The 22,478-nt window shown below is 49.0% G+C and overlaps 2 protein-coding genes across 3 annotated transcripts; one reads left to right on the top strand and one right to left on the bottom strand.

Annotated features, from left to right (window-relative positions):
* Positions 1-8,646: 8,646 nt before the first annotated feature.
* Positions 8,647-16,560, top strand: SAP25 (Sin3A associated protein 25). Its single transcript, XM_081168158.1, has 7 exons — positions 8,647-8,730; positions 9,517-9,719; positions 11,493-11,602; positions 12,103-12,230; positions 13,178-13,316; positions 13,951-14,051; positions 15,303-16,560. Exons 2-7 carry the CDS (start codon positions 9,529-9,531, stop codon positions 15,537-15,539), a joined length of 906 nt encoding a protein of 301 aa, XP_081024284.1. The 5' UTR covers positions 8,647-8,730; positions 9,517-9,528; the 3' UTR covers positions 15,540-16,560.
* Positions 16,561-17,397: 837 nt separating this feature from the next.
* LOC308572251 (uncharacterized protein) lies at positions 17,398-18,686 on the bottom strand. 2 transcript variants are annotated; one of them, XM_081168242.1, is made up of 2 exons: positions 18,387-18,686; positions 17,398-17,597 (listed from the first exon to the last, which is right to left on the bottom strand). In XM_081168242.1, exons 1-2 carry the CDS (start codon positions 18,642-18,644, stop codon positions 17,448-17,450), a joined length of 408 nt encoding a protein of 135 aa, XP_081024368.1. In that variant the 5' UTR covers positions 18,645-18,686; the 3' UTR covers positions 17,398-17,447. The 2 variants fall into 2 exon arrangements, with proteins under 2 accessions (XP_081024368.1, XP_081024367.1); XM_081168241.1 differs by having other exon boundaries at positions 17,398-17,600; positions 18,387-18,682.
* Positions 18,687-22,478: the final 3,792 nt, after the last annotated feature.

Here is a 22,478-nt window from a genome sequence, read left to right as displayed (position 1 = left end):
ACTGCCTTCCTGACAATATGGTTCTTGAAAGATCTATGGATTTTTACCTTGTCGTACCACAAATAAGCATGCCAACCGAAAGCATTGTTAAACCCTTCCAGATCCAGGACATCAGTGTTCTCAAGCAGAATCCAATCTTTCATCCAGCAGAGAGCTGCAGATTCATAATACAGCCTCAAATCTGGCAGGGCAAACCCCCCTCTCTCTTTAGCATCCGTTAATATCTTAAACTTTATTTGGGGCTTTTTGCCCTGCCAGACAAATTTTGAAATATCTCTCTGCCACTTTGTAAAACATTCCACTCTGTCCACAATCTGTACGGTCTGGAACAAAAATAACATTTTTGGCAAAACATTCATCTTAATTGCAGCAATTCGGCCCAACAAGGAAAGTTTAAGTCTTGACCAACTTTCTAAGTCCTTTTTGATCTCTGTCCAACACTTCTCATAGTTGTCCTTAAATAAGTTCAAATTCTTAGCAGTCATATTCACCCCTAGGTATTTCACCTTTTTAACCACTTTTAGGTCTGTCTCTCTCTGAAACCTTTCTGATTCCGCAGTTGTCAATTTTTCCCCCAAAACTTTAGTCTTTTGCTTGTTTAATTTAAAGCCCGCCACCCGACCAAAGTCATTTATCAGTTCTAAAACCCTTTTGGTACTAGATTCTGGCTCCTGCAATGTCAAAACTAGGTCATCTGCAAAAGCTTTAAGTTTGTATTGTTTAGCTCCGACCTGTATCCCTTCAACCAACCGGTCTCCTCTAATCATGTTCAGGAGCACCTCCAGGACCGAGATAAATAACAAAGGGGAAATAGGGCAGCCTTGTCGTGTTCCTTTCTCAATCTTAAACTCTTCTGTCACCACGTTGTTAACTATTAACTTAGCTTTTTGTTCTGAATATATTGCCTCTATACCATTTTCAAACCCCCGTCCCACTCCCATCCCTCCCAAGTTTTTTTTCATGAATTCCCAAGAAATGTTGTCAAAGGCCTTCTCCGCATCGATAAAAATCAATACAGCTTTAGTATTGATGTTCGTTTGTAGAAGTTCCAAAATGTCAATAATATTTCTAGTATTGTCAAACAAATGTCTGCCCGGGAGAAAGCCGCCGTTTAAAACTCTTTTAAGTCTGTTCGCCAAAATGTCAGCAAAGATTTTGTAATCCACATTCAGGAGGGAGATGGGACGGTAGTTCTTGAGTTGTGTCTTTTCAGTTTCTGATTTAGGTATCAAGGTGATGAAAGCTTCTTTCCACGATTCCGGCGCCTTTTTCCCTTCCATGATATCATTGCAAACCTCCATTAGTGGTTGTATCAAATAGTCTCTCAGTGTTTTGTAATACTTGGAGGTAAGCCCATCTGGTCCTGGGGATTTGCCCAATTGCATATTTTGAATGGCACCTTCTATCTCTTGTTGTGATATTTTATGATTCAGGATTGTTCTGTTTTCTTGAGTCAATTTCGGTAGGCCATTCCTTTTCAGAAATTGGTCAATCTCAGTCACATTTTGCGGCCCTTGAGTATACAGTTGTTTAAAATATCTCTGGAAGCACTTTCTAATCTCCAAGGGATTCTGAATGTTTTTCCCTTCAATCTCTAAATTAGTTACTGTGTTTAATTTTTGTCTCTTTTTCAGTTGCCATGCTAATAACTTTCCACATTTATTCGCCGATTCAAATGATCTTTGTTTCATTAGCTTGATTTTCCATTCCACTTCCTGATTCATCAGTTTAGAATATTGTGCTTGGTAAAGTTTAATTTCTCTCAGAATCTCTTGTGATTTCGGTTTCAATCTTAACTTCTTCTCACATTCTTTAATTTTCTCCAAAATCTTGTCCTTTTTCTCATTCTGTGCTCTTTTCTTTATGGAGTTCTGTTGTATCAGGAACCCTCTCATCACAGCTTTACTTGCGTCCCAGATTACTCTTTTTTCAACCGTAGTACTAAGATTTATCTCAAAGTAGTCCTTTAAAGTTTTTTGGGCCTTTTTAGTGATCTCCTGATCCCTAAACAGGTTGTCATTCATCCTCCATCTGAAGGAACCGGTTGTAGTTAGTCTCATATCCATCTTTACTGCGTTATGGTCGGAGCAGGTCTTTGGGCAGATTTCCACTTTCCTAATCTTGGGTGCCAGACCTCTAGTTATCCAGATTTGGTCGATTCTTGTCCATGTCAGTTGGGCTTCAGAGAAAAATGTTCCTTCTCTTCCTAGGGGGTTTTTTGTCCTCCATATATCAATCAAGTCCATATTGTCAGTTATTTCAAAAAAAGTTTTAGGTAGTCTGCCGTCTTTTGTAACCTTGTGGCTTTGTGACTTATCCATGTTTGTAGATACCACCCCATTCATATCTCCCATCATAATGATGTTGTTATAGTCCATAAAGTCCAGCATTGTCTCGTGCAGCTTCTTATAAAATTCCGATTTTCCTTCATTCGGGGCGTAGATTCCCAATATCAAAAAAATTTCACCCTGAGTTTGTATTTCAATTGCCATAATTCTTCCTTGCTCATCTTTGAAAAGAAATTTTGGTGAAAGGCTCTCCTTTGCGTAGATAACCACACCTCTCTTTTTTACTCGGTCTGATGAAATAAATTCTTGGCCTAATCTTTTATTAATTAGCACTTTCCTGTGGAGCCTAGTGACGTGTGTTTCCTGCAAGCAAATAATGTCCAGTTGCTCTTTCTTTAATATATGAAATATTCTTCTTCTTTTTTCCGGGGAATTTCCGCCATTAATATTCCAACTAAGGAGTTGCAGAGACATCCTGAACTAATATGTTATTCAGTAAGCGCTGGTATCTCTTTCTCTTGGTCAATTGATCCCAGAGGTGTAGATTTGAATTGTAGTAGTAATTGGGGGTCAGGCCCTACAGTTCCTTTCTGCAGATCTTCTTGGTGAGCTTTCAGAAACTTATCTTTTTCCGCTGGTGTTTTGATTTTCACCTTCTTCCCCTTGAAAGTAAATGATAATCCTTGGGGAAATTCCCACCTAAAGGGAATTTTGTTACCTTTGAGAAGCTTTGTCAGGTCTGTGTAGAAAGCTCTAAGCTCCAAAAGTTGTTTTGGGATATCTTTGTAGATTTCAGCTCTCGTGCCCTGAATTTGAAGGTATTTTTCGTAATGTAGGCCTAGTATTTTATCTCTTTCCTCCTTGGATCTCAAAGTGATTAAGCAGTCTCTGGGTCTGTCCTCCTTCACTATTCTTCCCAATCTGAAGGCAGTCAAAATTCTAAAGTCTTTATTTTCCTCCAGATTCCAGAACTTAACAAATTCTTTTGTCAAGTAATCTGTCAAATTTCCCTGTTCGAATTCTGGAATTGATCTCAGCCTCAGGTTGTTTTCCCTGGAATGCAGTTCAACCATAGACAGGTAGGCCTGATGTTCTCCAACCTGTTTGTGTAGTGGTCTAACTTCCTCCTTCACTGCTTCCACTTTCTGGCTGGCCGCTTCCACCAATTTACGGTTCTCAGATGTTACTTCAAAAAGTTTCCCAATTGATTGTGAATGCAAGGTGACTTGTTCAGTTAGTTTGTTAAGGCTGGCAGTGTTTTGATCAGTCTTGGCAGCTTGTACATCCGCTTTCTTGTCCAATATTTCCAATTTCTGCAAGATTTTATCTAGTACTGAGTCCTCTCCTCCAGCTGCCATGCCTTCTAGTGGAGTCACCTCAATCTCTGCTTCTTGAGCTCCCAAAAGCGTGGGAACTGATGATCTGCGCAACTGGGATGTCAATGTTGACTGCGTAAGTTGCTTGGCTTTCGCTTTGGCCGCCCTTGTTTTTCCAGTGCCACTCATTCCACTCCCGTCTACGTGCCAAGGTCAGATCCTGTACAGTCCCATGGGAACCACAGAGTCCAAGAGTAAACAAAAAGTTAAAGGAAAGAAAGGGGAAAATACCAGTCCCAAACAGTTGTAGATCCACAAATCCACTAGGGGCAGTAAGAGCGAGTCTTCAAAAAGACAAAGGAAACAAAGGAAAATTTTCCCAAAAAAACTTATGTCCAAAATTTAAATGTTTTCCACAATGTATAATGTCCCACCAGCAAAAAAAAAAAACAATTTCGATCCTTCCTTAGAGACAACAGAGTAAATCCTTACTTCAACAATGTTTCAGAAAAGGTGCAGAAAAAAGTATTTCAAAGTAGCTAGTCCAAATTCACTCAGATGTAGCAGTTCACTACAACAGTAACAAAGTCCAACAACTGACAGCTCCAATAGTTCGGCAGCCCAGTACCTGGGTTTCTTTTAAAAAGACTGTAAATCCACAGGGAGAGGAAGAACCAAACCAACGTCCAAAATAGAAGAAAATTTAAAACCCTTAGTTCCTGTAGCAGCAGGTCAAATCGTGCAAGAAGTTATAACTTTAAATTCTTTTTCAAAGGCGTCAGTTCAAAAACGTTGCTTTAAAGTTTAGCGGAGGGGGGAGACGGACTTCCTGGTTGCATCTCCCGCCTTGTCCAAATTTTAAATATCAATTTTCAATAATTTTAAGTCCCCTTTACTCACGGGTTACTGTTTCTGAATCCGATAATCCAGGAAAAAAGGTCAGCGCTCACCGACAGCAGCTATGCGGCTTTGCCCTCACGGAAAGAGCGATCGACTCACAGCACCGCGAACCCCTTCCACGTTCCAAGACCCCTTACGGGGTCCCTTCTGCGTTTCTGGGGGCGCTTTTGGTGCCCGCCGAGTCCGACGGCCACAGGCTCACTCTGCCTGTGGTTTTCCGATGTGGATCTCTGCTTCGCCGTAGCGGACGACCCGTTTCCGCGGAGCTTCCCCTTCAGCAGCTGAAGAGGACCGCCATTGCCGTTCGCGCCGCCTCCGGAAGCCCCATAGCTGCGCTCCCCTGCTAGAACCTCCAAACAAGCTCGAACCGCCAACCTTCTGATTGGCAAGCGCAAGAGCCCCCTTTGGCCTGATCCAGCTGCCAGGCTCTTCTGATCTTCTTAGGTAGAACACAGGTGTTGAGACTAGCAGAATTTGTCTAATCCTCTTTTAAAGCCAACCGTCGGGGGTCCGGGATTCCGTTCACAACTTGGAGGGAGTGTCTTCCACAGATCATATCTCTAAAATAGAAACAGCTAAAACATGGGAGGGGGAAGCAATAATTAAAAATAATCATAATTTAACACTACTACACAATCTACTAAAACGTACAGGTGCAATGAGCACAGCCCAGCCTTCCACTGAAAGCAGTCAGTTCCCCAAGATCTGTTGAAAAAAGATCTTCACTTGCCGGCAGAAGGACAGCAAGGAGGGAGCCAGTCGGGCTTCTCTAGGGAAAGAGATCCAAAGTTTGCTGGAGCAACCACCACAAAGAAGGCCCTGCTTTGTTTGTCTCCACCAAGTGGGCTTGGGAGGGGGGCAGGACGGAGAGAAGGGCCTTGAATAACAGCGAAATTATTAAGGAGATGGTGTGTGTAGCTTTTTGAAAGCTTTAGCCCCGCTGCAAAAGCACAGCAGACACTCTGGGGGAATCTGCCCTGTGTTGTGTCCTTCTCCCAATTAACCTCCATCTCCAGAGATGGCCAGCACCAGGTGGCCTCCCCTGTGATGTCATCCCAGAGCCGCCCTAGGCCTCAGGTTTGGGTCTGAGATGCTCCTGACCTGGCAACCGTTATCCAGTTGTTGTTGTTTAGTCGTTTAGTCGTGTCCACCTCTTTGTGACCCCCTGGACCAGAGCACGCCAGGCACTCCTGTCTTCCGCTGCCTCCTGCAGTTTGGTCAAACTCATGCTGGTAGCTTCGAGAACACTGTCCCACCATCTCGTCCTCCGTCGTCCCCTTCTCCTTGGGCCCTCCATCTTTCCCAACATCAGGGTCTTTTCCAGGGAGTCTTCTCTTCTCATGAGGTGGCCAAAGTCTTGGAGCCTCAGCTTCAGGATCTGTCCTTCCAGTGAGCACTCAGGGCTGATTTCCTTCAGAATGGAGAGGTTGGATCTTCTTGCAGTCCATGGGACTCTCCAGAGTCTCCTCCAGCACCAGAATTCAAAAGCATCAATTCTTCGGCGATCAGCCTTCTTTATGGTCCAGCTCTCACTTCCACACATCACTACTGGGAAAACCAGAGCTTTAACTGTACGGATCTTTGTTGGCAAGGTGATGTCTCTGCTTTTTAAAGACCAGGGCTGGCATCTGGATGGTCTCCAGATACCTTCAGGAGGAAGGTGCAATAGAATTGTAGGATAGGAAGGGGCCCAACTCCCTGCAAGGCAGGAATATTTTGCCCAACATAGGGCTTGAAGCCACAACTCTGAGATTAAGAGTTTCATATGCCAGCTCATGGTCATGGGAGATGTTCCAGACCCCTGCTGGCCTTCCAGACCAGGTGAAAATGAGAGAGAGAGAGAATCGAGGACCATATCATGATCCCCCGCCCCTAAGGCAGAGCGGGTTGGGCTAGATGACCCTCGGGGTCCCTTCTGACTCTGCAATCTGATGATTCTATGTTCTGATAGTCTCCTTCAGTTTGCTGTAGCCTCCAAAACCAGGCATCCCCAAACTCTGGCCCTCCAGATGTTTTGGGACTACAACTCCCATCATCCCTGACCGCTGGTCCTGTTAGCTAGGGATGATGGGAGTTGTAGTCCCAAAACATCTGGAGGGCTGAGTTTGGGGACGCCTGCTCCAAACCCTCTCACTTTGCAAAAACATCTAAGGATAATCCCCAGAGTTTTCTGGGAGGTGTTATTCCCTTGTGATTGCAGCCCTTTGAAGGGCGTGAGACTTGAGTTTTGTCACCTCCTTGACAAATGGGGAATAATCACTGGAGACCAGACCTTTTCCCCCCAACCCTGCACCCCTGGGGAGCAATTAAAGATGACCTGGTCTCTTTCCAGACTATACTCTCCGATTACTACAGAGCTAAGCCCTTTTGAACCCAGATGAACTCATTTTCATTCATTCAATTTAATTCACAACCCTTCGTCAAAAGAGCAACAGACCACAAATATCAGCACAGCACGTAATGTCTATACAAAACCGAAGCAGTTATTGCTTCTGAGTACACACACCTCGGAGGCTGTGATGGTCAGGATGCAGAGAATCATTTTATTTCTTAAAAGAAAGAAAGAAAAAGCTAATGTGAAGAATTTTCCTGTATTTTTAAAGCAGACACGGTAGCCGGGAGGACCTTTCGTTTCCTGAAAATAAATGTCAAGAACAAGTCTCCAGTCCATCATGCCATGCGGATAGCCTCTGAGGAGCCAGATTCATAGAAAGACAGGGTTGTGGAGTTGTAAGGGGCTCCCCACGGTCATCTAGTCCAACCCTCTGCAATGCAGCCTTTGGGTTTGAACCCGCAACCTTGAGATAGCAGAGTTTCCTGTTCTGCCAACGTGTTTAGCATTTGAAATACACAAATAATATAATTGAGCTCTGGGGCAGTGGCGTAGCGTGGGTTGTCAGCACCCGGGGCAAGGCAAGTAATTTGCGCCCCCTAACCCGTGGATTTGCGCCCCCTAACCCTAACCCCCAGATGTTGCGCCCGGTGCGGCCGGCCCCCCCTGCACCCCCCACGCTACGCCACTGCTCTGGGGTGTTGTGGGGGAGAGAGGGAGACAGAGGAAGGGACTTCCCACCCCACCCACTTTGGAGGAGGATTTTAAAGCCAGGCTGGGTGTCTGCAAAAGTGCTGCAGCAGGAGAAATTTGCTCCCAGAGCCGGGCCCAGCTGAGTCCACTCTGCTCCTAATGAGGCCCTTGTGCAGAGCATGATTTAAAAATTGAGAAGGTTCTCAGCTGCGGAAGGAAGAAGCAGAACCTGGAAGTGGGAGAGGTGTGAGTTGAAGAAGTTGGTCAAAGGGGGGGCTTCAACTTTTGCGCAAGAAGTGCCTCCATTTTTCTCAAATTGTTTTTATTATTATTTCAGGGGCTCTTTGCGATTTTAAGGTGCTTTTCTTAGAAAACAATGCCTTCCTTACTCTCTTTTAATGACCCCCTCTCCCCCTAATGGAAAGGGCCTGTTATTTTGAGAATACACTGTAGGCTTAACTATTTATCCCATTGAATAATTCCAGAAATACCTTTCTTTTGCAACAGAAGGGGTGCTTTAATGCTTTCGATTCTGAGTACCTTAGAAATAACCCGTCCTACAGATGTGGTGCCCCCAAGGTGGGGGGTGGTCTTGGCCTGCCGCCCTGCTCTTCCGGGCCCCCTCCCCAAATTAGAGAAGCCCCCAGCTCTGGTCAAGACAAGCTGCGCAGCGCCTATTGAGATCGCATCCTGCTTCTAGGATTCAGGCGGAGGGGAATTTGTTCGCACCCACATTTTATTTTTGTTTTATGGATGCATTAATTGAATGTTCACACCCCACCTTTCTCTCCGCAGGGCTCTCGGTCACCTGCCTGCTTCTCCCCACCTCCTCGATTCCCCCACGACAACCTTGTAGGTAGGTTAGGTTGAGAAGCAAGGAGGGTGCCCCCAAATTCACATCCGGTGGGTTTTATGGCTGAGTTGGGGATTCAAACTCAGACCCCCCCCCCACATCCCGCATGTTTAAATATCTAGATATCTTCTTGTGATCACCACCAGCATCCTAGGGATAGCTCTTTTCAAGTAGAGCATGAGACTCTCAATCCTTAAGGCTGTGGGTTCGAGTCTCACCTAGGGGGAAAATAGACTTGCATTGCAGGGGTTTTTGGCTGGATGACCCTTGGCTGGGGGGGGTGTCCCTTCCAACTCTGTAATTCTGTGATCGCTGATTTATTAGCTGCCTTCTCAACCCAACTGACAGGTGAGATGGTTTTTAAAAGCAACCCCACCCCAAATGACAAATCTGTTAAAAAACAGGTCTATATAATATTTAGAAAGAGGGGGAATCTTTGCAAGGAATGAAGCTTTGCTTGTGGGCAGCTGCAATTCTCATCCCCAAAGGGCTTGCGATTTTAATTTTGTTTTCCTGGAGAATTGAGCAACCCCTGGCCCGCCCCCCCCCTTGCAACCTAGGAGCATAGCAAGTAGCAGGATCAAGCCCCAGGGCACCCACCCACCCAAGCCCAGGATTAATCCTGCCCTAAATGTCCCTCTTCCTCTGGGATTGAAAACACAAAGAGGGATGATTTGGTACCCAGAAGAAGGAGATAAGTCCTCTTTCATGCCAGGAATGAGATTGCCTCTCCAAGTAGCTGTGGATGATGCCCCCTGGCAAAAAGGGCATCTCAGGTGGGCAGGGCTCCCCCCCCACGCCCCCCACTCCTCCTATATAGGGTGCTCCCTTGACCCCCTGATGGAAGTCCTTTCCTCCCAGGCAAAGAGAGGAGGTGGGTATTTTTTTTTTGGAGGCTGGCTGCGGTCCACAAATCTGCCCCCTTCTCAGGCGGGGACTATCCAAGCCTTGCAAAAAAAGGGGGGTCTCTACCACCCTGGAGGGGGGCAGCTTGGCTCCTGTTTTGCACCCCACCTCCCTGCCCCCAGCAAGTGGGGCCATTGCCAAGGTCTCCTGGCAGAGAAAAGACCCCACAGGTTTTCATTTTCTGCTGCCCTCCAAGCGAGGACTTTTCCTTTCCTCCTTTTTTTGCAGGTTTTGCAAGAGATGTTTGACGACTCGGACCCCCGGCATGAGCTCTGGGAGACGGAAGATGAAGATGATGAAGAGGAGGAGGAAGAGGAAGAAGACGAGGAGGAGGAGGAGGAGGAGGAGGAGGAGGAGGGAGATAGTGACTCCAGCTCAGATGGCAGCAGCGAGGATTCCCACACCGAAGAAACCCAGGAGTTCGGGGAACAGTGAGTGAGGCTTTGGGGCCTGCGAAATATAAGACTTCTTGGATTCTGTTGTTTGGGGTTTGTAGTCTCTCTGGGGCAGGGACTGCAGGTGTTGAATTAATAGGCCATCTCCAGAGGGAGCTTTTTGGAAAACAGAGTTGGGTGGGAATCATAAGCGAAGCGTCTTACAGCTGCGTGCGCTTCAAATACAATTTTATCTCCCCCTACAAAACGCAGCATTTATTATTATTATTATTATTATTATTATTATTATTATTATTATTATTATTATTATTACAAAATGCAGCACCCTTTTTTGTGGGTGCTCTTGGGTGCAGCTGGAATTCTAGTTTGCCCGCCACGTTGAACCCTGAAGGGTCCTGGCTGCGAATTGCGCATAACTGGAGTCACATTCCTAATTATTCATTACATTCAGTGCTTTTTTTTCTTTTTAAAAAAACCTGTTTAGGTGTACTCTCATATTGACTCGAGAAAATCGCTATTTTATAGCTCAAACTGGGGGAAATAAATACAGTAAATGGACAAAAGTACAAAGATTCACAAAGTGTTTAAGGGGTATGCGTACCCCTTCATCTCCCCAGAAAAAAAGCACTGATTACATTTATAAACCGACCCCATTTCCCTCCCCTTCCTCAGGAATTTGAAGCCTCCTTTCTCCAGGGCCATAGTCCTCATTTAATTCCCGACAACCCTGTGAGGTAGGGCAGGTTTGTGGCCTAGTGGGGAGATTTGAACCCTGGTCTCCCCAAGGTCCTGATCCTGCGCTCTAACCACTAGACCACTCACTCATGTTGCGGTTTCATGTAAAAAAACAACAACAGGCTTTTTAATATCCCTTTATTTTAAAAATGTGTGTTTTTTAAATTTGCACCAGGCCTTTTGAATGGGTGCCCTGTTCCGTTACCCCAAACCCAGCATGGCATAGTGGTTAGGGTCCGGGACCTGGGAGAGACCCGGGTTCGAATCACTTGAGGGGCCAGTCACCACCTTCCTCACAGGGTTGTTGTGAGGATAATAAATAATAATAATATTTTTTTATTTATACCCCGCCCTTCCCGGTTCAGAAAACCGGGCTCAGGGCGGCTAACAGCAAATTTAAAACACTTAATTGATGCAACAAAAAAAACAGTATAAAATGTGAATAACAATAAATTCAGAATTCAAAAATCAATTTAGGGGGGAAATCCATCCAATAAACATTAGATGATCACCAGGGCTAGCTGGCTAAATTAGTCCTATTTGGGCCAGTGAGGAGACCAGGGGAGAATTAGTTGTGGGATCCCAGAGCGGGTTATCTTCATAAAAAGGGAAGGAAGGGGAATGAAAGATCAGGTTAAATTCAGATTGAAAGCCAGGCGGAATAGCTCTGTCTTACAGGCCCTGTGGAAGGAGGTTAAATCCTGCAGGGCCCTGGTCTCCTGGGGCAGAGCTTTCCACCAGGTCGGAGCCACCACTGAGAAGGCCCTGGCCCTGGGGAAGGATAATCTGGCTTCTTTAGGGCCCTCTAAACTATGATTATTCGTGGACCTTAAGGTAAACGATGGAGGGAAAGAACCATGTCAGCTCATGGCTCTATAAATGGGATAGATAGATAATTGATTTGGGGTTATAGTCATTTAACAGAGCAATTCCTCAACATGCCCAAAAGGTTTAGGGTTTTATTGTGTGTGAACTGCCTTTTCTGGCGAGAACGCCAAGGCCGTGAGGGAGACGGAGGGCAGTGCCCCTTCCTCTTTCCAAGAACTGGACCCCACCTGCCCAAAATTTCCACAGGGGTCAGGATCCAGCCTCTTGCTTCCAGCCAAAAGTGCGCCACCCAGGATCCCACCACTGCCGCCGACGCCTTTTCGCTCCATACGCCTTGCAGGAGCGGCGTTCGCCAGGTGAGTCCAGGGGGGGCAGAGGGGTCGGGACGGGGCTCCAGATGATGGGCAGAAACCGCTGCACTTGCTTCGGAGGTTTTTTAATCCTGTGGGCTGGCAGCTGTAGCACAGCCCTGGCCAACCTACTGCCCTCCAGATGTTGCCACCAAAAAAAACAAAACATCTGCACGGTGCCAGGTTCATTGAGTCCTAGAATTGTAGGGCTCCCTTTACAGTGGAGGTGGGCAGAGTCTGCTTTGCAGCCATCCAGGTCGGTGCCCATTGCTGTATCCTGTGGCAAGGAGTTCCACAGTTTGATAAATAACTTTCTTTTTATCTGTCCCAAATCTTCAGCCTCGTCAAGTTCTGGTGTTAGGAGGAGGAGCAAAGCTTTTCTCTGCCCATTCTCCCCATGTCATGTGTGATTTCGGACGTTTCTGTCCCGTAGCTTCTCTTGTCTTTCCTGAAACTTAACTTTGCGACATGCCTGTCACTTTTATTTCTTGAACGGGCGTTTTTAGGGCTCAGGAGCAGCTGCAGGGTGGACCTCAAACCTTGGGGCAGAGAGACCCCGCCTTGGGAAACCCCCCTCTCCCACTGGGTGCAGGATACAAGAGCCATCTGCGTAACAAATTGGCATACACAACAGGTGCGTTTTGGGATGGGGGGGCTTCAGTCCTGGGGGGGGGCCTCTTGCTATTTCTTTAGAGGCGGGGGGCACTCAACCTGCCCCCAAAAATCCTCTGCACATGCTCAAACACCCTCTCCCATGCTAGGGCCGAACGGCTTTGAAGGCCTCTCAGCTCGGCGCCTGCCTTGTCCACGCAACATAGAATGGCACCTAAAGGGGGAACCTAAAGGGTCCTCTAGACCAACCCCCTGCAACTAATATAAATCGCTGCAAACGTTTTACTGGGAGGTGTCATTATACCTGCCCCTGGGCTGATTTTCTGTCTTTTATTTTCCAGTGGTGTATAATTGCATATATCAGCCTGCCTTTGACCCGGCGCTCCGCATCTGTTGCAAACTAGAACTCCCAACAGCCCCTTAAGGGCAGCCCAGCTCTATGATGCGGGATCTCGTGGGTGCCCAGCTGTGCTGGTTGGCAGGCCGTGGGCACCGGGTCTCAAAACATCTGGAGGGCCGCAGTTTTTTTACCTATCCTCTGCTAAATACCTCTTCGATGGCAGATTGGTCTGCTTTGTGATGAATCCCGAATAAAAGGCAACTGGCTTTTGTCCAAAGGTCTTGTGGATCGTATCCCTTGCCTCCCTTCATTGCTTATAGCTCATAATCACGCCCATAGCTGCCGGATTTTCACGGAATCGTAGAATCGGGACTCCCAAAGGTCATCCAGCCTGACCCTCTGCAATGCAGGAATGGCAGCTAAAGAATCCCTGGCAGGTGGTCGTTCGTCCTCTGCTTGAAAACCTCCAACGAAGGAGAGTCCACTTTCCAAGGTTGTAGAGTTGGGAAGGGGACCGCCAGAGGTCATCTAGTCCAACCCGCTGCCAGGGCTTGGGGCGTTGAACATGGCTGTATGTATGTATGTAGTTGGGGGTCACACTCATCTCTGCTTGATGTCTTTCCCGGCAGGCGTCCAGCTTCCGCTCCCGGACACTCTCCCACCCTTCTTTCCAGTCGTTCTACACCGCTGTCTCCACCTGCAGGCGCTCCTCCCCAGCTGCAGCTGCAGAACAAGGCGCCTCGCCCTCAGAACTCGAACCCAGAGCCAGTAAGCAGCATGGGGAAGACAGAGGGGAGTCTGCTCTCTCTGTGGGCTAAAGGATGGGAGGCTCCCCTATGAGGAAAGATTGCAGCGTGGAGGGGGGGGCGGATTTTTAGTGTTTGCAAAACGACGCCTGACATGTGGGGGAAACTAAAACTCCCTCGTAAAACTAGAACTCAACGGACTTCCAGGGAAGTCGAAAGTTGGAAGATTCAGCACAGAGGAAAGAAAGTCCTTCTGCTGCACAGTTAATCTGTGGAACTCCCTGCCACAGGAGCCAGGGATTTGCCACCGACCCAGATGGCTTTAAAAGGGGACTTTCGATGGATGCTAGTCAGATGGGCTACAACACCCATATTGCACCTAGCCAGCAAGGATCAGCGGACACAGGCGATGGGAGTTGTAGTCCCACAACATCCGGCGACTTGAGGTTGGAGCAGACTGCTCCGTTCGGAGTCCTTCAACCTTGCATCCCCAGATGTTGAACAGACAACAACTCCCATCCTCCCGAGTCAGCTGAGTCCAGTTGTCGTGGATGATGGGAGTTGTAGTCCAACGACTTCTGGGGACAATTCCCACCAGATCCGGCGTCGGCTGATCTCACCTTCTGACCTCGTGTCTCCCCTTTCTCCCTTTGAAGCGCCTCTCCCCGCCACGGACTGCAGCGGTTTCTTCTACACCGACCCAACGATGCCACCAGGACATCGGATCTACAACTGCCTTTCTGTCTCCACCCAGGAAGTAAGTGGCCTTTGAGAAAGCTTTGAAAAATTACGTGTTTCAATGTAAGAATTCATGGAGGGTGTGGGAAACCTTTAGGAACAAGAATCATGTGAATGTCTGGAGGCAGTTGGAGGATGGATGGCAGCTAACAGATTGAGGTTGAATCCTGACAAGACAGAAGTACGGGAGGCGGGCAGGTGTGGGGGACTCCCTGGTCCTGAATGGGGTAACTGTGCCCCTGAAGGACCAGGTGCGCAGCCTGGGAATCGTTCTGGACTCACCGCTGTCCCTGGAGGCACAGGTCAGTTCTGTGTCCAGGGCAGCTGTCTACCAGCTCCATCTGATACGCAGGATGAGACCCTCCCTGCCCGCAGACTGTCTGGCCAGAGTGGTGCATGCTCTGGTTATCTCCCGCTTGGACTACTGCAATGCACTCTACGTGGTGCTACCTTTGAAGGTGACTCGGAAACTACAACTAATCCAGAATGCGGCAGCTAGACTGGGGACTGGGAGTGGCCGCCGAGACCATATAACACCGGTCTTGAAAGATCTGCACTGGCTCCCAGGACGTTTCCGAACACAATTCAGAGTGTTGGTGCTGACCTTCAAAGCCCTAAACGGCCTCAAAGGAGCGTCTCCACCTCCATTGTTCTGCCTGGACACCTGGGTCCAGCTCCGAGGGCCTTCTGGCGGTTCCCTCACTGCGAGAAGCCAAGTTACAGGGAACCAGGCACAGGGCCTTCTTGGTAGTGGCGCCCTCCCATCAGAAGTCAAGGAAACAAACAACTATCTGACTTTTAGAAGACATCTGAAGGCAGCCCTGTTTAGGGAAGCTTTTAATGTCTGATGTATTTAATACAGTGGTACCTCGGGTTAAGTACTTAATTTGTTCCGGAGGTCTGTTCTTAACCTGAAACTGTTCTTAACCTGAAGCACCACTTTAGCTAATGGGGCCTCCAGCTGCCGCCACGCCGCCGGAGCACAATTTCTGTTCTCATCCTGAAGCACAGTTCTTAACCCGAGGTACTATTTCTGGGTTAGCGGAGTCTGTAACCTGAAGCGCCTGTAACCCGAGGTACCACTGTATTTTGTTGGAGGTCGCCCAGAGTGGCTGGGGAGGCCCGGCCAGATGGGCGGGGTATAAATAATAAGGTAGTGAGTTCCACTAGTTAAAGCTCACATTATTTTTTTAGCCTTTGTGGTGCAGGGAATTCCGGAGAGTGGCTACGCTCGCTCCTCACCTGTTTGCCTTGCTCCGTTTTCCTTCAGGTCCTCCGCAGCCTGTCGCTGGAGACCCCGCCGCCCATCATGTCCGTCCGCCCAGCTTCCCCGCCTCGCAGGGCCGGCGCCCGCACCCAGTGGCTCTCTGAGCTGGAGTGCAAGGCAGTCTCCGCTCTCATGGAGCTCCCAGACAGCACCAGCCAGGATGAGTGCCAGCCCTCCCCTTGCTTGCCAGGAGAAATGGAGGGGCTCAGGGAAATGGAGACCTCAGACATGCTGCCATAGCGCTGCAACGAGGTTGTCGCAGCGCTGCAGGTGTGAAAGGGAGATTCCTACGTCTCCTCCCGTCTTTCTGGCCTGGCGCCGCTAAACCCCTCAAATGGACAGTGAGTTCTTGGGGGGCACAGCCTGCCCCTCCTGACTCAGCCACCCCCAAGTGAATCTCTCTTTTTCTCTTTCATAACATTGCGGGAAAGGGTTTACGCAAGAAAAAAGCTCTTTTTGCGGGGGGATGAAATCGCACCCAGGATCCTTGCGTGACGATGTTTTCCTTTCTGTTTTTTGGTGGGGGGTAGGAGGATAGTTTCGTTCCTCAACCAGTCTTCTGGAATCTGGCGCCTTCCAGCTGCTCTGCACTATAACTCCCAACGCCCCCCTCCATCCCGGATATGGGAGTTGTAGCCTCAGGCACCTGGTAGAAGCAGGTCTGGGCAGCCTGCGATAAGGCTTTCTTTTCCCTTTTCCCTTTTCCTCTCTGTGGCTATGGATCTGCTCACCGAAAGCCATTTAGGCAGCAGCCATACGGGGCAGGGGAGCGAGGCCAATGGTTAGAGCAACCCTTGGCTGCTTAAGAACTACAACTGTTGTCAGTTGGAGATATGGGAAACCCTTCGTTTATTGGGCTTGCCCTCAAAGAAGGACGCAGAGCAGTCTTGGTGCCCGCCAGCTGCTTTGAACTACAATTCCCACCAGCTGGGCGCTCTTGGGAGTTGTAGTTCAAAACAGCTGGAAAGCCCCACGTTTCAGGTGGGGCCGGTTACCCAACGTCAAAGGGGAAAAGGGGTCTGTTCTGGGTTTCTTCCTCCCTTGTTCATTTGAAAAGATTAGCAAACGACTCTTCTCGTTATTTGCCCTGCTAGGACTCTAGAGGGGTGAATGGGAAGATTTCGGATATACTTGTTTAAAAGTTGTTCTGTGTTTTGAGGTTTTGCATGTGTGTTCGTTCGGGGTTTGTCTTTGCCCATGTATATGCAACTGAGAGATTGTTGCCTTTCTTGGGGTGGGGAATAAAGTGAAGTTGAGCTGATTCCCTGTGTGCCTGCAAACTTAAGTTTTGAGTCGGGGGGGGGGCCTCTGAGATATCAAGGGTTAACCCCCCCCCCCAGTCTCCTAGGCTGGACAAGGATTTAATTCCTGGGGTCGGATCAGTCATGGTCAGGCCAAAGGAGGCCTGTCGAGTCCAGACTCCTGTTCCCACAGCGGCCGGCTAGGAGCCTCTGAAAAAAACCAAAATTCAGGATTCAAACTCATGGTCCCTCTCTCGCTCCTGCAGTTCCTAAAGGGAAAAAGCAGAGCCATTGTGGCTAAGAGCCGCCGATCTCCCTCTCCCTCCTTTAATCCATCCAGGGATTAATCCATTCTTGCCCTCCAGCAGGGGGTGGGGAGCCTGTGCGCTACAACTCCCATCTTCCTCCTTGCCCAGGGGCCAAGCTGGCTGGGGCTGATGGGATTTGGAGTCCGTGAAGGGCTGCCCTGAAGTTCCCCAGGTCTCCAGAGGCATTTCCAGGCTAGGAAAATGTCCCCGTCTGAAATCCGGGGGGACGGCTGCTGCCAGTCCGTGCGGGCTATATGGAGTTGTGGGGAAGCACCCAATTCGCATGCAAACGTCCCCCAGGTCCAATATCTTGAGGGCCTCTCTGGGTGGAGCTGGGGAAAGATGCTCTCTGTGGAGCCCTGCAGAGGGCAGCAAAGCAGCTGCTGCCAGCCCGTGCAGGCCCTTGCTGGCTTCTTTTGGTGGAAGAGAGCAGGACACACAGCACGCTAAGGGGGGTCTGAGTCCCCCTCTCTAGGCCACAAGGGTACAAATTGAAGCCAAAAGCCAACCCCTGCCCTGTACAGTAATTCCTGGGCTGCCAACAGAGTGTAGTTTTCGCGTCTGTTTTATTCCAGTTCTCTCTCTCTCTGCCTCCCAGCTCAGCTGGAAGCCTTAGCTGCCCTCTGCCTCTTCTCCAGGCGGAGCTGGTGGTGCCACATGGTCTCCATCACTGCGTCCAACAGGTGCAGCACCTCCACCAGAGCCTTCTCTTCGGGGTCTCCTTGCTGAGACGGCTCCCTTTTGTCTTGCTGCTGCGAATCGGGGAGTTTGGGGGGAGAGACGGGAAGAAAGAGAGCGTTGAGTAACCTCTTGCTTTCTCCCTTTATCGATGGAATGACCCTCAGGAAGAGAGAGAGACAGAAATCGTTTCCCAAGGCATCTGGGAATCATGAGGCAGGGAGTTCCGCAGCCCGGCGCCAATTCCTCCACGGTGTGGGTTCGGCTGAGAGACAGCGGCTAGCCCAGGGCTACCACCTCCACCCCCCCCCCAGCAAATTTCCAAGTGGGCGTTGGAACCCTGGTCTCCTAGGTCCTATTCCAGGTCCATAACCACTACACCACACCACACTGTCTCTCTCCAGTTTTGTCAGTACAAGTCAACAGGTGTGTGGAACCTTTGGCCTGCTGAACCACAAGCCTTGCTTGGTGTTATTTATTAAATTTAAAAACTGCCCTTCATTTGCAGATCTTGGGGCGGTTCGTGATATAACCCCCCCCCCCACAAAAAATACATGTTTAAAAATAAGAAACACCCAATAACACATTTAAACAGGTGTCCATCAGATTTTGCCTGGTGCCTAAAAGTATCACAGGTGTCTCCTGCTTCTTCTACTACAACAAGCTCCCCTCTTTTCGGCGTCTCGCAGAACCAGGAGAGGCATGAAATGGGCGGAGGAGAGGTGGGCTTCAGGCAGGCATAGTCTCAGATTGCTTGGGGGGAAATTCTGGGGAGGAGGAGATTCTCCAGGGGCTGTGTGCCTAGTTTCTGCCTTCTCTCTCTCTCTGCCCCCCAATAAATAACCCACCCCCCAAAATACCTTCTGGGCCCGGAGAAATTGTTTGGTGAAGTGGACGACGGCGGAGATGGTAATAATGGCTAAAATGCCGATGATGACCCAGTAGCAGTAGTAAAGCAGCGGCTGAGGGCTGAAGGGGAAGCCAAGCATCGACGGGGAGGTGGCTAAAGTCACCCCGAAAGGGAAGTCCATGCCCCCGTAGTACCACCGGGGCCGCTGCACCCCACTGATGCCCCACAAGCTGCTGTTCATCAGAAGCCCCAAGGCCCACAAAGCCATTGTCTGGCCCGGGAGGATGCAAAACTCCTGAGTTCTGATCCTGGTTCCAGAACCACCATCCCAGTGTTGCTGGGCGACCCAGGAGGAAACCATAAAGAGGAGGAGGGGGGAGAGAAAGACCCCCCCCCATTTATCCCAGCCCCCCTCGTGCCAAGCCCTTAGGGACACCTGCGGATCTGGAAAACCCGCAGTCCCAAAATATCAAGGGTTGAGTGAGCATTGGAGAGGCACTCTGCACGTGCATCGATGGCTAGTGGCCGGGGTAGCTGCTGCTCGCACCCGGATCTTGCTTGCGGGTTTCCCACTTGGTTGGCCATTGTGAGAACACAACGCTAGATGGGCACCAGGGGTACCAACTTGAATAAAATATTGAGAGGCCTGGGCATGGGCACAGCCAGGAATGGTGATATGAGTTTTTTATTTTTTAGGAAATCAAAGTTTGTTGAGTTTTTACTGGACCCCGCAAATATTTTATAGGGACCTCAGCCCCTAGGAGTTGGCTTCTACGATGGCCTGATCCAGTGGCACAGCTCTTTGGGTGGGCTTATGGAGCCTCCAGCGCCAGGGGCAGTCTATTTTAGATTCCTAGGTTCTGCGGTGCATCTTAGGCCACTGTAAAGGGAAGGACGTTCCTCCTTTGTCCGTAGGTCAGGGGTAGGCAAACTAAGGCCTGGGGGCTGGATCCGGCCCAATCGCCTTCTCAATCTGGCCTGCGGACGGTCCGGGAATCAGCGTGTTTTTACATGACTATGCTACCACTCAGTGGATTTGTAACTGGCTGACTGACCGAACCCAAAGGGTGCTCATCAATGGTTCCTCTTCATCCTGGAGAAGAGTGACTAGTGGGGTGCCACAGGGTTCTGTCTTGGGCCCGGTCTTATTCAACATCTTTATCAACGACTTGTATGATGGACTTAAGGGCATCCTGATCAAATTTGCAGATGACACCATCTGGGTGGTGTCTAACACCCCAGAGGACAGGATCACACTTCAAAACGACCTTGACAGATTAGAGAACTGGGCAAAAACAAACAAGATTAATTTTAACAGGGAGAAATGTAAAGTATTGCACTTGGGCAAAAAAAATGAGAGGCACAAATACAAGATGGGTGACACTTGGCTTGAGAGCAGTACATGTGAAAAGGATCTAGGAGTCTTGGTTGACCACAAACTTGACATGAGCCAACAGTGTGACGCGGCAGCTAAAAAAGCCAATGCAATTCTGGGCTGCATCAATAGGAGTATAGCATCTAGATCAAGGGAAGTGATAGTGCCACTGTATTCTGCTCTGGTCAGACCTCACCTGGAGTACTGTGTCCAGTTCTGGGCACCACAGTTCAAGAAGGACACTGACAAACTGGAACGTGTCCAGAGGAGGGCAACCAAAATGGTCAAAGGCCTGGAAACGATGCCTTATGAGGAACGGCTAAGGGAGCTGGGCATGTTTAGCCTGGAGAAGAGGAGGTTAAGGGGTGATATGATAGCCATGTTCAAATATATAAAAGGATGTCACATAGAGGAGGGAGAAAGGTTGTTTTCTGCTGCTCCAGAGAAGCGGACACGGAGCAATGGATCCAAACTACAAGAAAGAAGATTCCACCTAAACATTAGGAAGAACTTCCTGACAGTAAGAGCTGTTCGACAGTGGAATTTGCTGCCAAGGAGTGTGGTGGAGTCTCCTACTTTGGAGGTCTTTAAGCAGAGGCTTGACAACCATATGTCAGGAGTGCTCTGATGGTGTTTCCTGCTTGGCAGGGGGTTGGACTCGATGGCCCTTGGGGTCTCTTCCAACTCTAGGATTCTATGACTCTATGATTCTATGATTCTATGAGTAGAATGTGCCCTTTTATTTAAAATGCACCTCTGGGTTATTTGTGGGGCATAGGAATTGGTTCATTTCCCCCAAAAAATATAGTCCGGCCCCCACAAGGTCTGAGGGACAGTGGACCGGCCCCCTGCTGAAAAAGTTTGCTGACCCCTGCCCGAAATGGTCACAAATTTCTAATGGGGAGGTGTCAATCCCACAGGAGGCAATATGGGCTGGTGGCCAGCAGGGGGCAGCATTGGATTAGTTGCTGGAGCCCAGAGGATTTTTTTGCAGCTCAGAGCTGGGGACTGAAGTTTCCCCCCCCCCGCAGCGCTACAGTTCCCAACACCCCTTGAACTACAACTCCCAGGATTTTTTCTTTGTGGGGTTTCTTAGGCTTGTTGTTTAGTCGTCTCTGACTCTTCGCGAGCCCGTGGACTAGAGCACGCCAGGCAGACTAGCGTCCTTCAAAAAGAGGACTGACGCAGCAACGCTTTAAAAGAAAAAAAATACTCTGGCGTGCATAATGGGTGGGTGGGCAGGAGTAATAATTTATTAAAAATGGGTTGGAGAAGAAATGTCTTTAAACACCTCCGGAAAAGTGAGTGAGGACAGAGAGGCATTCCATGAGCAGCCAAATCGGCCCATATCTGTGGGGAATCTGTGGGGTCGAACCCCCCAATTAATGCCTGCTGGACTCTAAACTGCTCACAGTGTACAGAGGAGTATTCATGTGCCCTGGAATATTATTCACAGCTGTTCCTCCATACTCTAGAACTGTAAGGGACTCCAAAGTGGTGGTCTTGTCCCACGACGGGGCCTTCTCGGTGGTGGCTCCCTGCTTGTGAGGAACACGTGTCTCCCACGTTACTCACTTTTCAGGGTGGGTTTAAAGCAGGCACCCCCAAACTCTGCCCTCCAGCTGTTTTGGGACTACAATTCCCATCGTCCCTGACCACTGGTCCTGTTAGCTAGGGAGGATGGGAGTTGTAGTCCCAAAACAGCTGGCGGGCCGAGTTTGGGGGTGCCTGCTTTAAAGCCATTCTAGTTAAACCTGGAATTTTGATGACAAAAATGATACTCGTGGAATCAGAGAAACGTAGACTTGGAAGGGCACCTCCAAAGGTCATCTAGCCCAACCCCCTTGCAATGCAGGTAATTATTTCTGAACGTGCTGCTTATACCTGCAAATGAGCACCTTCCACGCAAATCTGTGTCCTGTTCCTTTTTTAAAAAAAGTTTTTATTTTATTTTTTGATGTGTCCCTGTCCTACACATAACATCCTGTCTGACAAAGAGCCCTGTTGCACTCAAAAGCTTGTGACATTTCTGCGCTCCTAAGAAGGTCCTGCAGGATCAGGCCGAGGGCACCTCGAGTTGAGCTTCCTGCTCTGTCCCTAAGTACTGCCGCCTCTATCCATGGAGGCACAGAACAGTCATCAAGGCTGGCTGCCATCAGCTGCCCTCTCCACCTCTGCGAATTTGCCCAATCCCCCCTTTAAATCCTGGCTGGCCACCGCTGCCTCATGTGGCAGGGAGTTCCGCCGTCCAACTACGCCTTGCATAAAGGAGGACTTCCATCCTGAATCTCCCAGAATTCAGCGTCGCTGACTGCCCACCAGTACCAGTGTTATGGAGAGAGCAAGAAAAACCTTGGCCTCTTTCTCTGTGCCAGGCACGATTTGCTAAACTTTTATCTCCAAAATGCTGCAACCATCTCCTTCCATCCTTTGAGTTTTTCCCAAACCTCCTCCAACCAGAAAGTACCCATTTTTGGCACGATGCAACCAAAAATGTCCAGTTCCCCCCTCTCTTGCGGCTTTTGGCTTTAATGCTGGCATCACCAGCAGAGTCAACTGTTTGCATTTCAGGCGCAGAAAATGCCCCGAATTGGCTGCTTCACAGCGGGAAGGTTGCAATGCCATGTCTGCAGCCGGGTACAAAGGCCTGCTTATTAGCAGCCGTTTCGGAGGAGCCAGAAATAAAACGCTTGCGTGTTTTTCGTTTTTCAAACAGGAAACATGCCT

Source organism: Podarcis bocagei (genome assembly GCF_964188305.1).
Source record: "Podarcis bocagei genome assembly, chromosome: 13".
Taxonomy (NCBI): domain Eukaryota; kingdom Metazoa; phylum Chordata; class Lepidosauria; order Squamata; family Lacertidae; genus Podarcis; species Podarcis bocagei.
The sequence above is the reverse complement of the archived record's forward strand: the minus strand, read 5'-3'. Positions and strand labels throughout refer to the sequence as shown.

What these genes read in the sequence shown, in the direction of transcription:
- LOC308572251 (XM_081168241.1), bottom strand. Translation starts at nt 18,644, where the DNA reads ATGGCTTTGTGGGCCTTGGGGCTTCTGATGAACAGCAGCTTGTGGGGC. An exon ending in AATTTCTCCGGGCCCAGAAG is followed by an intron (nt 17,601 to 18,386) that starts GTATTTTGGGGG and finishes CCCGATTCGCAG; the next exon opens with CAGCAAGACAAAAGGGAGCC.
- SAP25 (XM_081168158.1), top strand. Translation starts at nt 9,529, where the DNA reads ATGTTTGACGACTCGGACCCCCGGCATGAGCTCTGGGAGACGGAAGAT. An exon ending in ACCCAGGAGTTCGGGGAACA is followed by an intron (nt 9,720 to 11,492) that starts GTGAGTGAGGCT and finishes AAATTTCCACAG; the next exon opens with GGGTCAGGATCCAGCCTCTT. An exon ending in CAAATTGGCATACACAACAG is followed by an intron (nt 12,231 to 13,177) that starts GTGCGTTTTGGG and finishes CTTTCCCGGCAG; the next exon opens with GCGTCCAGCTTCCGCTCCCG.